Source organism: Crocodylus porosus, unplaced genomic scaffold (assembly GCF_001723895.1).
Source record: "Crocodylus porosus isolate Cpor-Errol unplaced genomic scaffold, CroPor_comp1, whole genome shotgun sequence".
Taxonomy (NCBI): Eukaryota; Metazoa; Chordata; order Crocodylia; family Crocodylidae; genus Crocodylus; species Crocodylus porosus.
Window position 1 is genome coordinate 4395735 of NW_017728942.1, and position 16502 is coordinate 4412236.

The window sequence follows — 16502 nt, forward strand, 5'->3', positions numbered from 1 at the left end:
TAAAATACATGAAAGAGGAAGCTGGCCCTTGGCTTTCCAAGGCTTGGCTGTATGGGCTCTCTTACACTTTACCGGAAGCATCTTTAAAGTTAGCATATTAAAAGTGTACTGTAAAAAGAACGATACTACAACACATTTTTGACAAGGTTCTCAGATGGCTAGCACAGCTCAAAGGTTTTGAAAAAATTTATGCTTTTAGCCAACTGCACAACATCAGTCAGAGACTCTGTTCAGATCCTCAGAGTGATTCTTGCATCAGAGTTATATTGCCTTTCTCGAAGTGTTCAACCAAGGCACGTGTAAATAAGATGAAGTGCTGAACTGGACAAGAACAGAACTACTGAGGAATAAAAATCTGTAGGCAATTCTGCAAATAAATCTGGAAGATCAATGACATGGAAACAGAAACCAATTCCAGTTAATTGGAAAATTTGTGCCTTTTCCTCAAGACTCATGCAAATATGTTGGACTATATAGCAACTCTAGTGGACCATTTTCTAGCAACTTCTATCAAAGATGTGTAGTATATCATGGTAGAAAAAAAGATAGGAGGACCTTGAAACTAGTACCTGGTGCAACTTGGTTCCCTAAACATGCTTACAAACTTTGTCCTAGGCTGCAGACTGCTATTCTGTGCAATAGCAACAATGAGAAACCAGAATGTGCTTTATTTGTCCATCGTGTTGAAGAGCATTTCACATGTCATTTCTGTTTTCTGCTCCCTTGGGGTAGTCATTTCTATGTCATATGTGACAGGAACAATCTTAGTGCCACAATCCTCCACGTTCATAATGGAAACATCTTGGAATGATCCCTGATCAACAGCTTGGCAGGAAAGAAAAGTATCACAATTATTCAGTACAGCAAGAATTAAATACTAGAAGAATTTATGCAAAAATTCTGTGCTTTGTAAGGGGCAGTAAGTCTGTACATTTTAAGATTTTAATTGTACGGGATTTAAGAATGGAATGGTGGTTTATGTAGTGTATCACAATGTCTTTTATTTTAGACAGTCTTAAAGGCAGGGTGATGGACTAGGTGACCTCATGAGGGCCCTTCCAGCCACACTTTCCTATGGTCCTATTTAACCGGATACCACCATACTTCTCATATCCATGGCATACGGGATTTGTTTTTAATGTCTTCATTGATTTTCAACAGCAGCAAACGATCAACCACACACATACCCCACACCAACTTTTAACCAGAGCAAACAAATTAAAATTCTTTTAGGTAACTGATGATCATATGCAATATCTGGAAGGCCAGTGATGCAAGGAAAGAGGAAGAGTGCAGTCCCAAGAGTTCCTCAAGATCCAGAGAAGTTTTCATATAGCATGTGGACAACACCAGCAGAAAAGTCTAAGTACTGCAGATACATAACTACAACCATTTATTTCTAAGACTAAGGCACTTCTCAAATCTTCAGCTATAACCGTTGCTGCTTTGCCAGTGAGTGGGTTGCTAGTGGTAAACCCACCTGTTGACAACTCACACAGATACACATTCATCAAACCTGGAAAAGCTCCAGTCTAACAACCTTCATGTTGTGAAATGGTATCCCAAGGGCATTATTCCTACATCAGAGCCAGCTGCCTGCCAACAGAGCAAGCAAGGTGTCATCTACATGTGCTTAATGAAAGGTCTAATGAAGAAGGCAGTAATGTGATGAACCAGAGCTTTCTTGTGATGGCTACCATCTTGGCCTGCAGAATCACAGCTCTCTTAAAATGGTAACTTTATCACCAACCCAGATACATTAGCTTTCCAGCCATACTTCAGTGCAAGTGTCACAAATGGGAGATATTTGGCTTCACCAGCTCCGGGGTTTTAGTCTGGACTCTGTCAAATTGCGCACGCAACACTCTGCAAGGGAGAACCTGCAGTGGCTTATCTAGTGGTAATGCTCTCTACCCTCCCTAACAGAAAGAGAAAAAGCATTTGTGACATCTGGGCAGGGAGACTGGGAATAGGTGAACCATAGGCTCCAATATAAACAACTGAGCAATGCCCCCCACCCAGATGACTGGGACTCCACACACACACACACGTTTCTGAAACATTCTTCCATTATTATCACTTAAATTAGCTTCATTGTGAAACATTAATTAAACCGCAGGAGGAAATTCATTGCTTTTGCCTTTTATCATCAATTCTAATTTACACAACTACATTCTGACTTCTTAACTGATTACCTGCTTGCTTAGCATGTTCTAGGCTCCTACATCTCTTCTTTTTACCCTTGCTTCCTTTGCTGGATCTAATAGTGTTTGCTCTCATAAATCCACAGGTTTCAGCATGCTTATGCATGTTACTCTGTCAGGATAATAAAGCAGATACATATGATTCTGGTATTAATGCACTTTCAAATGCAAAAAGACAAACATGTCAACGTTTTAAAGAATAAGCTTTGGAAAACTAGAAACATTGTTAAATCATATCGGCAACTTATCAAACTTCTGTAGATTTTTTTACTATGAACTCTTACATTTAAATCATTATATTGAAGATGGGCAACAATTACTTTTTTGTTGGATTCACACATGAACCATACGGTTTTACCTACAGAATATCAATTTTGGAAAGCCTGCTCTGAAGGCTTGAGAAATAATTATATTCCCAAGTCCCACAGCAGTGATAGGTCTTGTACAACATTCTCTGCGGTAATTGCACTGGCAGAGATACAAGCTTTACTGATAGGAACAGGATTATTATTTTCCTACTCATATTGTAAAACTATTCCTTACATTTTCTACTTCACGTATTTTCTTAATTTCTTCTGTCTATCCTTTTTTTACCATCAGGGATTTGTTTCTTATTCTCTTTTTTAATTATTCCCAGTAGATTACATGCATTACACAACTTGTGCTGTACCAATTTATGAAACACCTTGCCCATTTAACATAAATTACTGGATCTGTTTTAACTCTTTCATTCAAGGTCTGGAGAGAAATTACTGTGGACTTGGCAGCAAGGAGTTAACTGTTAACAGTTCAGCCAGGAGACTGTTTCTTACTCTCCATCCCTTACGGCAGCGTGATACACAGCACTCAACTAAAATTATCTGCATCGGGGTCCCTTAAAAGACGACTCTTACCCAGCGTGAGTAGCTCTTGCCACACTTCGGACACTCAAAAACTGTTGGTTTAAAATCAGAATCATGGTATTTCCTGAAATGAACAGTCAGAAGCTGCTTCTGTCGGAAACATTTACTGCAACACAGACAAATGAAGGGCTTCTCGCCAGTGTGGATGCGCTTATGCACAACCAAATGTCGTTCCTAAAACAAAGAGAAGAAGTGCATTTAAAACAGAACTCCAGGTAGCTTTGTGACATACACTGGCAAAGGCAAGAGTTAGGACACTTTTACACATGCTCCTGAGGTGTGTGTGTGGCGGGTGCTTTAATTAGAGCACCTCTGAGAGCCAGTCTAATTAACGTGCCACAGCGCTCTCGTGTATCTGTGTCCCCGCGCTTTAAAATGGCAGTGAGGGCACTTGAACTAAAGCTCGTCAAACAGGCTTCACTGAAGCGTGGGGACACTGAAGCACGAGTCGCGGGAGGCTGCTGGAGCACGGTGATTACCACGCTCCAGCAGGCTCAATTAATCAAGCCTGCTCCGAAGCGCTGTAATCACAGTTTTGGAGCAGCCTCCATGCTTGTGTACAGGCACCCTTAGAGTGTCAAGATGTTGCAAAACACCAAAGATGGTCCTTAATCTGCTCCACTATGCACAAGTAGCGAGCAATCGTAACAGCAGGATTCTTCTTCTCCAACGACTTGACTAGGACCAGGATGTTACCGCATGATCTCGGAGATCAGGGATACCTAAAATAATCAGAGCCCAAAGCAAAGGTGAAGGGGGGGCCCCTCACCAATGCTTAATTTATATTTCCTTCAATTTTTCAATTTACCTTAAATATTAAAAAATTGCAGGTCTCTCAAATGTGTCAGTTATCTCAAGTTATTTTTCTCATAGTGATTTAAAGAACAGGTGGATCAAAAAAAAAAAGCCTTTCCATAAAAAAAAGACAAAAGAGTGAATTATTTTGGCCTTCTTTTGAAAAGTGTTATTTTTATCGTCGGAGATGTGGCGAGTTAAGGCCCCCGCTAGAATATCGGTCACTCTCAGAATTACAGAAAGTCTCCTGAGAAGACTGCTCCCAGGGGGGCGGCAGACCTAGAAACAAAGCTGCATTCCTGCTCAGAGCCGGCGTTTGTAGGACCGGCAGATTTGGGATCCGCACTGACAGAGGCCGGGAAAGCAAGATTTTGATACCGGTGGACAGGATGTGGTAACGGGTGCGCCAGGTCTTGGCATAGCAGCTTGTGCAGGTACTGAAGCATCAGATCCATGATGAGCAGTTGGTGGTGGGGGAAGCTAAGGAATCTGTAATAGCTCAGGCACTAGAGAAGTGTAGCGTCTGCAACTGGGTGCTGCTATTTGGATGCTTCAAAGCTTCATCAGGATCTGGGTAGGACTATGAAGGGCTGGAGCTAGAAGAACAGTGAAAAGTGTCTCTGCAACCAACTCTAGGCAGGAAATCGCTCTGGAACCTATCTTCACTGGGGAAGCGGTTCTCATTTTGGCTGTGAAGATTTTAACAGTGTTCACGTGTATTAGTTATATAAATGCCACTTCATATACCACTAAAGTAAAGGCATTAATTGGGTTAATACACTGATGAACAAATAATATTCTATAGAACAGAGCCTGCATATTTCATCTTTAACCATGACAGATTCCTAAATTCAAGCCAATAGAACAAAAATGTGTCATTTTTATATATAGTTGAACAGCATGCAATTCTGTAATCGGAGTATCTAGCAGTAAAACTATATCTCTGGGTTGAAATATGATGGATCTGTCTAGGCTGTACATAACTCTTTAATGAGAGCATCCAGGAATGAAAAAAAGGTTACAAGTTTATCTAGCAAGAAAAATATGCTTTCCTATACACTATTGATCCAGGAAGTCTTGCAAAATATGCATAATGATTTAGTCCTTGCTTTTTTAGATGCAAGAAAAATTATTTCATGGAAGAGAAAGATACAAGAACACTTCCCAATGATACTGAGTCAGGTTTGTTTTGGCCGATGCCCAATGAGGCCTAGTCTTGCTGAGAGTATAACCAAAGCTACAGAATATGTCTCTAAAGCTCCAGGCCTTATCAGGAAGATATAGATTGAAATTTGTTGTGAATGATGAGATTAGGGGTCAAACACTAATACTGAAAATGAACTGGGCAAAGAATACAATATTCTATACCCAATTCCTTCTATACCCTAATTCCCAATCTTTCCTCATAGTGTCTAAATCATGCAATGCTAAATAGCACACATTTCTTTTTTAGATGTTTCAGTCTAGTTTGAAATTATTTTGTATGTACTTGCTGAATGCTATGAACAAGACGAGAATAAGTATTTTATTTTTGTTACACTGTGAGCGAATATTGATAGGTTATACTTCGTAGTTCCAAATAGATAATGTATGAGAGATTTATCATAAGCAACAAGACTTGTATTACTATTTTATCATTCATTTACAAACTGTTTATCTTGCACATAGCTAACTGAAAGTACTTTACTTATATTGTCATTATAAATAATTTTATGATGATCAAAGGAAATACATCCTCAAAGCCAACCAACCTCAGGAAAGCATCAAATGAATAAACAATCCCATCCCAATTAATTTGAATACCTGCTTGCACGCATAGCTGCACTGATCACATTTGAATTTCTTCTCGTTTCTGTGCGTTTTCTTGTGCTGAATGAGAGCGTAGCGCTCGTGGAAGACTGCTTCACAGTAACTGCACTTCAAGGCCACAGCCAGATGGGAATGCAGGTTTCGTAAGTGGACACCTAAAACAGTTTTGGAGACCTTTATGTTCAGGACTTGGATAAGTGAACATACATTTTTTTTTTAATTCTGTGTCGGGGAAAGTGCTGCACTATGCACAGGCCCAGAAGAAAATACAAAAAGAATCTCTCATGCTTCCTTTAGAGGAGCTGAAACCACAACTATTGGCACCAACTTATGTGTCAAAAACCACGTAACAAGAGATGGGAGAAGAGGCACAAAGGCCAAATTTTCCACAAAAACAAAAGCACCTAAAGATGCTGAAAGGCACCTAGTGGGGTTCAACAAAGTGTTTAAACAGACTGCATGCCTAAGTCCTACTGATTTGAACCAAAAATAAGCATTTAGGCTGCCCATGTGTTTTTAAAAATTCTAACAGGCATCTGTTTTCACTGGGTGCTGACAGACATGCAGCTCCCCGTTGCAACTCATGGAGTGCCACGAGTTACACTGATACCCTGGACCCAACAGAGGGTGGAGGGAGGCCTCCAGTCCCTCTGCCTCACTCTCCAGGGAAGTTTTGGCAAGCCCCAGATGGAGCTCCCTTTGCTGCCTTCCCCTCCACCCATTCTGAAGGCAGAGCTGGGAGCAGGGCTGGGCTGCCCTACTCCTGGTGTGTGCTGACACAAGTCAATGAAAGCACTCTGCTTTAGGGGACCTTCATCTGAACCCTCACGTAATGAGGTTCAGACTGTTGTGGCATCCGGCCCTTTTAAAGTGCTCTGCAGCTGTGCACGCCTGTAGAGCACTTCAGGGGGCCGACCGCATGACAGAATGTCACTTGTGTCCATGCCCGTTGTTGCACACCTAAGCTCCTTTGTAAATCTAGCACCAAGTGATGTTTATTGTAACTTGGTACCTGCAGACATATGGGGTCTTTTGCTGATCAACTGGCATTTGCTAGGGGACATTCTTTGAAAAAAGATAAAATCAAGTCATTCCACACTGAATATCTATTCTGTTTCTAGTTTAATACATGGGTATTTAATTGATTTCACTGGGAGTGTATTCGCTGCTTAAGTGTATTTGAGCAGATCACTAGGTCTATGGCTGGATGTTTGGGTACCTAACTACCTGTTAAAACTTGTCCCCCTACTACTCAATTCAACATGCACAAACACTGGGAACCTGTCAAATTATGTCTATGTACACAACATTTTGATGATGAGTCTATGGCATTTTGCAAAAAGACCCAAACAGTACTAACCTTAAAAAGAGCTGTGGGGTATTAACCACCTGAGCAGAGAGACACTACCTGGTACCTAAATATGCAGTTACCACCCCAACATTAGACTCCCAGCTTTGAAAATCTTGGCCTTTCTGTAGAGCTTCTGCTGGTAATTACCAATTATACCAACTTATTCATCACAAATAAATTTTATTTATAGTATAGTGATTTGCTAATGAAACCTTATTTTGCTGAGATGTTCATATTTCTAGGAAAACCACATCAAATTAGAGGTGAAAAATATGAATTCTGATACCTTTATTGGTATGTGAATGAAGTACTTTTTCAGATGCAGAGTAATTTACAGAGTTAGTATAATCATAATTCTCACAAAATCATGTTGGTTTGTATAAATTGGAACAATTTTGGTCTGCATGACAGACAATTTTCCCTTATATTAAGTATAAACCTGTACATACACCATTACCATAACCATATTACTAAGAGATGAAGGAGAAAATCCATGAGCAGCATACAGAATTTATGCATCTAAACCAGAATGATTTATGTTTGAAATATAATGGCTCACTTTCTGCTTCTTGGAAAAAAGAGCTAAGAAGTTAGAGGTCATTTCTATTCATTGTGTACTATCATCTGACTTGTCACACACATATTAGAAAACCGGAAAATAATTCATCAGTTTAAAGCACGGCTGTCATGCATATGGACCACTGGTTGGATCTGGCCCATGGGCTGGAATTCAGGAGGATGGGGCTGTTTGCCAAAATCTAGGGCACAGAGGCCCATTACAGGTACCTGGTGGCAGCGAAGAACGAGCAAGTCTGCAGTAACTCCCTGCAGCTCCATACTGCTTCTTCTCCCGCAGCTGCCACTGGTTCCCCACCACCCCAGGTGGGTCTGGATCTGACCCACACAGGGCCCCACAGTTCAGAACCAGCCAGGGTGGCTGTGTAAGTTTGAAACCCCTGACTTAAAGGAATTTAGTAGTAGTTAAAGTCTGGGGGGAAATGCAGTACAGTACACTTAGGTTGCTGAAGATGTGAAAAAATAAAACAACATGCTTTACCAGAAGAGGCAACACATTAGTTGGACCTGGCTCCACAGCACCTGTATAGATCATGTGCTTCAGCAGGGCTTTTTGGCACTTTTATCTAACAGCAGCTATTAGATAAAAGTGCCAAAAAAGCCCCGCTGAAACGCCCAATCTATACAGACATTGGGCAAGCTGAGTCAAACTAATGTGATGCCTCTTCTGGGCATGCAGTGGGCTTGGCGCGGGGGTACACCGAGTTTAAAGTAAAGCACCGTTTAATTTGGTTTTTTTACATCTGTAAGCAGCTTTACTGTCTCTTAAAGAGATACAAACACAAGTTTAACACTTAACGGGCATCTTAATGATTGATTATGAATGTGACTGACTCTATGTGCCATTTCAAGATCCATGGCAATGCACTCAGAAATTCTCAAGTAAAATTAGACAAAAATGGTCAAGGACAGACACAAGTGCCAGAGTAAAAGCTGATCTTTACATCTCCAGCTCGAACCCAGACTAACGCATCCTTTTTTATTTTACACCCCAGACTGGGAGAAGCACAGACTCAGGGGCTGTAGAAGCGGTACGGGGAAACTGAGTGCTGAACAGTACTTAGGGCTTCTCTACACGTGTAGGGAGGCTGCTCCGACGTGCTGGAATCAAGTCTGCTGGAGCGTGGAAATTACCGCACTTGAGCGGACTCCAGCATTACTCAAACAGAACAAAAAGTTGTCAGTTTTATATATGGTTGAACTGCGTGCAATTCTGTAATCAAAGTATCTAGCAATAAAACTTTCTCTGGGTTGAAATATGATGGATCTGTCTAGACTGCACATAACGCTTTAATCCGAGCATCCAGGAATGAAACAGCGGTTACAAGTTTATCTAGCAAGAGAAATATGCTTTCCTATACTATTGATCCTGGCAGAGTCTTGCAAAACATGCATGATTTCGTTCTTGTTTTGCTCATTCGAGGAGCTTTAGTTCAAAGCACCCCACTGCCACTTTTCAGCATACATGTGATGCTCTGGCGCTTTAAATCAGCATGGCTCTCAGAGCTGCGCTAACTCAAGTGCCCCCGTCCCCACAGCATGTCTATGAACACCCTTAATGACTACGTTACCTACCTCTACCCTTGTAGAGAACTGATTCTTAAAACATGATGGGTAATGTTGCAGGTTAAGTGTTACAAATTAACATCATCTCTACAGTTCAGCTTCATAAACGTACCAATATACTTCACCCGCTAGATGGCACCACACCTCTTAAGCAAGAGAGAGTTACCTAATGAAATAAGTGAATTCTTTTTCTGGGAAATACTTCAGTTAATGATAGACACTCAGTCAAAGTATTACAGTTCTGATAGCAGAACGAACTGTAAGAACGTGACATTAACGTTACCGCTAATTCCCTATGGATTTCACACTGATTGTTTCTTTCTTAAGTCCAAACTCACGTAAGTCACTTTTCCTTGCAATAACTGTCTCACAACGCGGACACTGATGTCTCGGCACATTTTCACTATGCTTCTGCAATATGTGGATTTTCATGGTGCCACTTTGGGTGAATCTTGCCTGACAAACATAACACTGATAGGGTTTTTCACCTACAGGAGAGCAAGAAGGGTTGCAAATTAATATATATTTAGCAGTTACGTGTGTGCATATATATGTATTCAGCATCCTACAGGTGCCAACAGCCATGATCCAGCAACATGAACCCCTGTGCCTCTGCAGAATCTTACTAACATCACACCTGAAGTCAAAACTAGCTCCCAGGTGATTCTGGCAAACAATCTTGGCCAAGAGAAGCTGCAGGAAGAACTAATAGTGGTGCAGGGCCATTGGCATAGCTGTTTTAGTAATGTATTAATTTTGAATTCATTCCTCTCTCATGCTGTTTACTATGATGAATAAAGGAAAATGCAATAACACCAACACTGATCAGAACTCAGTCCTGCCCTCTAGCATATTTTCTAATCTTCAGGTCTTTACAGGGAAGCCACAATAAGGCCTATGTTTTGGAATGACCTTCTTTTTTTAATCCTCCGGGCTGTCAGATGCGCTGTGTAAAAGTCACTAAATGTAGTACACAACTGAAAACTTGGTCCACGGAGCCAAGGACACCCAAGCAGATGCTAAACATACTCCCCATACGAAAACATCTCGGCTTAAAAAAACCAGACAAACAAACTATTACAATCATTTATTGCCCAAATTCTTAAAAACAGCTCTGAAAAAAATCCCAACAGTTTTAAAACAGCACTTTTTTCATATTTTTAGTACGATAACAAATCTCTATGGAAGAGAAAAAATGGCCACGCAAAGTTGCAACAAGTTTGAGAGGCTGGAATGAGTCCTATTAAAAAGCTATCCTAGCATAAAATAGATAGGATTCATTGTGACATGACAAAGACTTACCTGAATGAGTTATCATGTGTCTTTTCAGCTTATAGGTATCCTTACTAGCATAACTACAGAGAGAACAGTGGTAAGGACGCTCTCCTGTGTGTGAGCGGATGTGCCGCTTCAATTTGCTTGCCTGAAAATAAAAATCATTAGTGAAATGCCCCTTTTACCATAGCGATGCTCAACTGAAACCCTGCTCCACTTCACCAAACAAATTAGCGGTGATTTCAAATATTAACACTCGTCCCCGAGTCACCCTCCCAATTTTAGTGGCCACAGTTCTCCTTCCCTTTCTCCCTCCTGCTGCTTTGTGGAAGATCCACACAAGCAACAGGAAAAAAAGGGAAACCTTTTTTTCAGTGGTTAACCACTTTTACCTATTTGTGTAAAAACCCACTGAGCTCCCAGCAGATTAGGGCCTTTCTCTTGGAAACATACACATACTGCTCAAAGACACAGGAGGACTGCACTTACTTCTACACTACAGTATTTACACAGTGTGCACTTAAAGGGCTTTTCTAGAGTATGCTTATAACGCCTGTGTCGTGCAAGCTCACCGCTGGTCACAAATGCCATGTCACAGTCACTGCATTTATATGGCCTGGTCCCTGCAAGAATATACCATTTTTAGAACTATACTGAAAGGCAAATCATTTGTCTACAGTAAATCAGCACTTACACATTGATACAGTATTAAAGTCAGTACTGTAACGTTGATATTTTAACTTATACAGAAGATAAGCTCGTAAGTCTCAAAATACTTCTTTTATTAAAACTACAGAAAGAATGTGGACAAATTGGAGAGTCTGGTGGAGGGTGTCAAAAATGGTTTGGGGGCTGGGGAACGTGACTTATGAGGAAAGACAGAGGGAACTGGGCTTATTTAGTCTAGAGAAGAGGAGACTGAGGGGGGATTTAATAGCAGCCTTCACCTACTTGAAGGGGGGTTTGAAAGAGGATGGAGCTGGTCTGTTCTCAGTGGGGCCAGATGACAGAACAAGGAGCAACGGGCTCAAATTGCACCAAGAGAAGTTTCGGTTGGATATTAGGAAGAATTTTCTCACTAGGAGGGTAGTAAAACACTGGAACAGGTCACCCAGAGAGGGGGTGGCAGCTCCATCCTTGGAGGTTTTTAAGACCCGGATAGACAACACCTTGCTGGGATGATCTAGTCAGGGATGGTCCTGCTTCGAATCATTTAATCCGAACTAGATGACCTCCTGAGGTCTCTTCCAACCCTAACTTTCTACGATCCTGTGAACTGCGACTTACCCATTTTAAATATGAAGAAAGGAAGAGACAGGTCAACAAACATTCAAGAAGACAGACCAGGTCACACATACAGGAATGAGAGATTTTAGTTTGAAAATGGTTCCTTGCTTAAAATCCATTTTTTCCCACACAAATGGGATATACGTCAATAGGCCGTGCTCTTTCAACATCCCACATACACATAGCTTCCAAGGAAACTAGTGGGAGTTGTGAGTGCAGACTGATGCCAGAATATGGCTCTTGCAATCATTTGGAAGGGAGGGTCTCACGCAGTGGTCTGCAGACCACCACTGGTCCGCCAGCTCCATTAGGTGGCCCGCAGAAAGGTTGTGGAACAATCAAGAATATCTGTACTTGTAAGGTAAGACTACTGATATTCAAATCTGAGTTGTGCACTTTGATTTGTAGAATAAAAAAAAAGTTTATTAAGTGGTCTGCTAAATGGTCCACCAAAAACCCTCAGCAATTTTCAAGTGCTGCACGAAAGAAAAATTTGAGAACCACTGTTTTGGAAGGCCAGCCGGATACAACAGACACCAAGCAAAAGGAAGATAGTTTGCACACAGCATCTACCTGTATGTGTGTTCATGTGGTTACGCAGGAGAGTAACGGTACGGAAAGCCCTTAGGCAGAGATGGCACAGGTGGGGTTTTTCATCAGAATGGATTTTCATGTGGCGGTTAAGGCTCGACATTCGGAGAGAGGTGAACGTGCAAAGAACACAGCTGAAAGTCTCCTTTTCTTCTGTAACAACACACACACACACATCAGGTTAGACGAGCTCTAAAACAATGATTTTCATTTTTGGTTCTTCAGTTTCATCACAGCCCCCGAGTCCCAAATGAAATAAAAATACTCTGCAGTTTTACAGGGCTTTTTATAAGACAACTTCTAAGTACTCCGCACAAATTAAGGCAGTTGGACAGGAACTGTTAGGCCCGTTGCAAAATATCAACCAATTTGTAGTAGGGTGAGTCTGTGGTACAGTTAGGAACAAAATCCCAGTAGGCCTGATTTCTACTCTATCTTTCAATGGAAATGCTCCCTTCTCTTTGCTCATATGCTCATCTAGATGCGTGCCTCCTGTGAAGTATTCCCCTTGACATCAGCTTTATTAGCCAATATTAACAATGCTTGTTTGAAGGCCGAAAAATGACAGATTAATTGCAAATTCTCTGCCTTTTCGTGGGTCAGAAAGCAAACAGTATACATAAAAAACGATTACAGTCTAAAGCCTCTTTGAATCTATTGTTTGAATTCCAGTAATGCAAGTGCTGTGCACTGTTGATCTTTTAAACAATCAAATACCATACTCCTCTCCAGATTATACAACGTGCAGATTCACAAAACAGAAAGTAGTTATTTCTGTCGGAGATAAATTTAGAGAAAACATGGAGCATTTTCAGATTTCAAGCAACTTCAGAGCTGTCAAATAGGAAACAATAAGCTATCTAAAGAGCCCTCATCTCAGGCCCCAGGTGCAGATGCTTTCTAACGGTCTTGCCATGTTGACCGGGACAAGTATTTCCATATTCCACAAAAGAGAACAGAATTCATGTGCTCCTACAGAGACGTTACGCTTCCCAGGGAGAAGTGACAGCTCTTGCAGCAGGGGCTGCTCAAGCACATCTCAGGTCCATGCAGCTGCCGAGCGTGGAGGTTCGCAGTTAAAGAAGCATTAGCAATTTTACAAACTTCTGCTTTAATTCCCAGGCATCACAAAACACAGATGCACTCCGACGCCTCACCTCTACTAACACGCTCTCTCGCTACTCAGTTGTGCACACCCAGTTTTTCCAGACTCTCCTTCAACTTGTACCAGGCCACTTGCCCTGTCCGCCTCTCTCTCCTGCAACATATTTTTGCAGCCCTCATACCTGTTGTTTATTTTTTATTTCTTCTGCTCAGCTTCCCCTCCAAATGCCTATTACCACGGTGCTTTCTCACCTCTACCAACCCCTGATATTTGGGCTCGCTCTCAACATCCTCTGCAATTTCCTGCTAAAATCTGGTCAACTGTGGCACAGCTGGAAAGTCACTGGATGAGCACAACAAAGAGAAAAAGCCTCACTAGCCCAGCAACGAGCTTTGTCACTCAACTTTTTCCTCTCCTCTTCTAGACCCCATATTGTCTCTAACATTAATAACATTGCTGCATCTTCTTTTGGCTCCCATTAAGGCCTGAGACACAGACTTAATACATGCGATTTGTCACTTTTAGAGACACTGCTTCTCTTAGGGTTCACATTTCTATCAAACGCTGGACTTTGCAGTACAGGTTTATCACGACCCAGTAAAGCTGGGTTGCGAGAAACACGCAGATAAAAGCAAAACAGGGTAAGGGGGGTGGTGTGCTAGAGCAGGGGAAGAGATAGGTCACAGCTGGGTGAACAGGAGGGCTGAGAAAGGAGCCTCAGGGACTGCAGTTCTCTGGGGAGATCGAGAGTTTCTAGATCGCTCCTAAGGAATGGGTTTTTTGTATTTTCCACCTCTCCCCAAAAGAAAAATGACCCTACTCTTGGGCTGTACTTTTCTAAAGCCGTAACTATAATTGGAAGTTTGTGACCTTTGAATCAGGGAGTTGAAAAATGTGGTAAGAAAGGAGCCATTTCCAATTGTCCCGGCCCTGACACCGTGCGTTTGGAAGAGTGGCTCCGACACCTGTAAATCGTCCTGCTTAGGGGCATTTGCTCCCCACCACTGAAGCTGGAAACTCAGGATAACCTTAACTATGGAGCCAGGTTTTTGTTCCTGTTTGCTTTGTTTTTAACCGCCAGCTACTTGAAGTGCAGATGACTGGTACACTAACCTGCAAAATGCATCTCCTAAAATCCTGCATAGTGACATTAGATTAATTAAAACACCTTTATTAGCTAGTCCAAAAGACTTACTCCTCCTGCCATTATTCAGCAAAACATTAGCTCTTACCTTAAACTAAATCCAAGTACAGCGTGAAAGTTTCTTATAAAATTCCCACCTGTTTTCTAACTATAAATGACAAGTATTGTATAGTCAGTTTTTTACCTTTCTTCTGCTGAAGTTCATTTGTTTGAGCTCTGAAAGTCTCTGTATACTTTATATCTGCTTCTTCTGATGGAGTCACATCTTCCTCTTTATATTCCTGGTGTGATGCTGATACACCGTCGTCGGTTTTACAGCTCTGGATTTTTTCCCCCTCGACAGCAGGAAATTTGCTTCCTCTCACCTCCTCAGCTGTGGGTGCCTGGTGAACCTTCCCTTCAACTGCAAGCACCTCTTTACTTCTATCAATCTGGTTTAAACACAAAGGAGAGAGCCTTAACAATTCAATCAAGCAAAAGCAGTCTCAAAACAGCACAGGCTTTCTGCACTGACTACAGAGCAATACACTACCCACTAATTAAATCTGATTTCCAGTAGTTATTTGTTATATGATGCCTCTGGGTTTTGAGTCTGGGCCTACTGAATCAATATAACTTCTGACATAAACTTCAGCAGGAATCAGATCAGATGGGAGAGCCAACACTTTTGTACTGTTCAGATCCTAGAGTCGGGGTCAGATTTTTCCACGTGCTCTCTGCCACCCTGACTGAGACAGGCAGATTAGCACGTGAAATCAGCCTTAACCACCCAAGTTACAAAAAAGAAAGGTTGCTATAAAAATATAGACTGAGATTTTAAAAACCTGCCGGGAGGTTTTAGATGCCCAGTTCCCATTAACAGTAGCTGTGACTTAACTGGGAATTTTCGAAAGGGTTTATTGCATTTTATTTCAACTTCTAGTCATTCGCAGCACAACCGGAGGGCCAGCCAGGATCACCCTGCCCTGAACGCAAGCGAGGGCCGTGGCTTAGCCGTGAGTCTCCACCTTAATCAGCAGCACGTCGGCGACCTTCCCCGTGGCTCTGCTGTCTTTGCTCTTCCCGGGCGCCACGTCGTGCAGGACGCTGATCTGCATCAGCTCCAGGTCATGAAACGTGTAAACGCCGTCCTGGAGGCTGATGGCCACCGCCGCGGGGCCGTCCTGCGGCGCGCCGACCGCCTCGGCCTCGGCCTCGGCCTCCTCCGCGGCCTGCAGCTGCACGGGCCGCAGCGTGAGCAGCTGCTCCCCAGGCTCCCCCGCAGGGGGGGCCCACGCCGGGCCCTCCCCGCCTTGCGGCAGCGCCGGGGCCGGGGAGGCGCCCCGGCCGGCCGGGCCCACTCGGGACATCGCGCCCTCGGGGCACGCGGCCGGCCCTTTGATTTGGGTGAAGGGCTCGGGGGGCGCTTCCATCGCGGGCGGCACCCAGCAGAGGAGCGCACGTGGGCCCCCCCGTGCAACCCCGCACCCACTCCCTCCCCTCCCCGCTAGGGGGCCCGCACCTGCGGGCGGCGCACGTGGCCGGGGCCCGCCGTGTGGGCGGGGCGAGCACGTGGCGGAAGCGCGCGGCGCCGGGCCGGATGCTGCGTGTCGCGCGCACGTGCTGCTCGTGCCGCCCCCCGCCGGGCGGGGGAGAGTTCAGAGTCCCCGCGCTTGAGGACGGTGCCCGGGCCGCAGTCGCGGCCTCGGCTCGGTGCGGGGCTGCCGAAGCGCGACGGCACACGGGATCCTCGTGAGCCGGCCTGCGATGCGCGTACCTCGCTCGGATGAGACGGGTTCGGGGGTTTTTGTTTTTTTTTGCATATCCGACACTTCATTGCACCAGGCAGTACCAGTATCAGTTTTTTTAATTGCACCAGGCAGTACCATATCATTTTTTTTATTGCATCAGGCAGTAC

At 43.2% G+C, this 16502-nt stretch overlaps 1 protein-coding gene across 1 annotated transcript; it reads right to left on the minus strand.

The window, feature by feature from the left end:
- Positions 1 to 454: 454 nt before the first annotated feature.
- CTCFL (CCCTC-binding factor like) lies at positions 455 to 15783 on the minus strand. Its single transcript, XM_019548175.1, has 10 exons — positions 15613 to 15783; positions 14790 to 15036; positions 12339 to 12506; positions 10968 to 11101; positions 10506 to 10626; positions 9542 to 9691; positions 5705 to 5865; positions 3098 to 3280; positions 2196 to 2316; positions 455 to 825 (listed from the first exon to the last, which is right to left on the minus strand). The coding sequence occupies exons 1-10, from the start codon at positions 15700 to 15702 to the stop codon at positions 668 to 670; spliced, it is 1533 nt and encodes a 510-aa protein (XP_019403720.1). The 5' UTR covers positions 15703 to 15783; the 3' UTR covers positions 455 to 667.
- Between the last annotated feature and the right edge of the window lie 719 nt (positions 15784 to 16502).

Coding starts and splice junctions, on each gene's coding strand:
- CTCFL (XM_019548175.1), bottom strand. CDS start 15,702: ATGCAGATCAGCGTCCTGCACGACGTGGCGCCCGGGAAGAGCAAAGAC. Junction 10,627..10,967: donor GTAAATACTGTAGTGTAGAA/GTAAGTGCAGTC, acceptor TTTTATTTTCAG/GCAAGCAAATTGAAGCGGCA. Junction 2,317..3,097: donor GCAAGAGCTACTCACGCTGG/GTAAGAGTCGTC, acceptor TTATCCTGACAG/AGTAACATGCATAAGCATGC.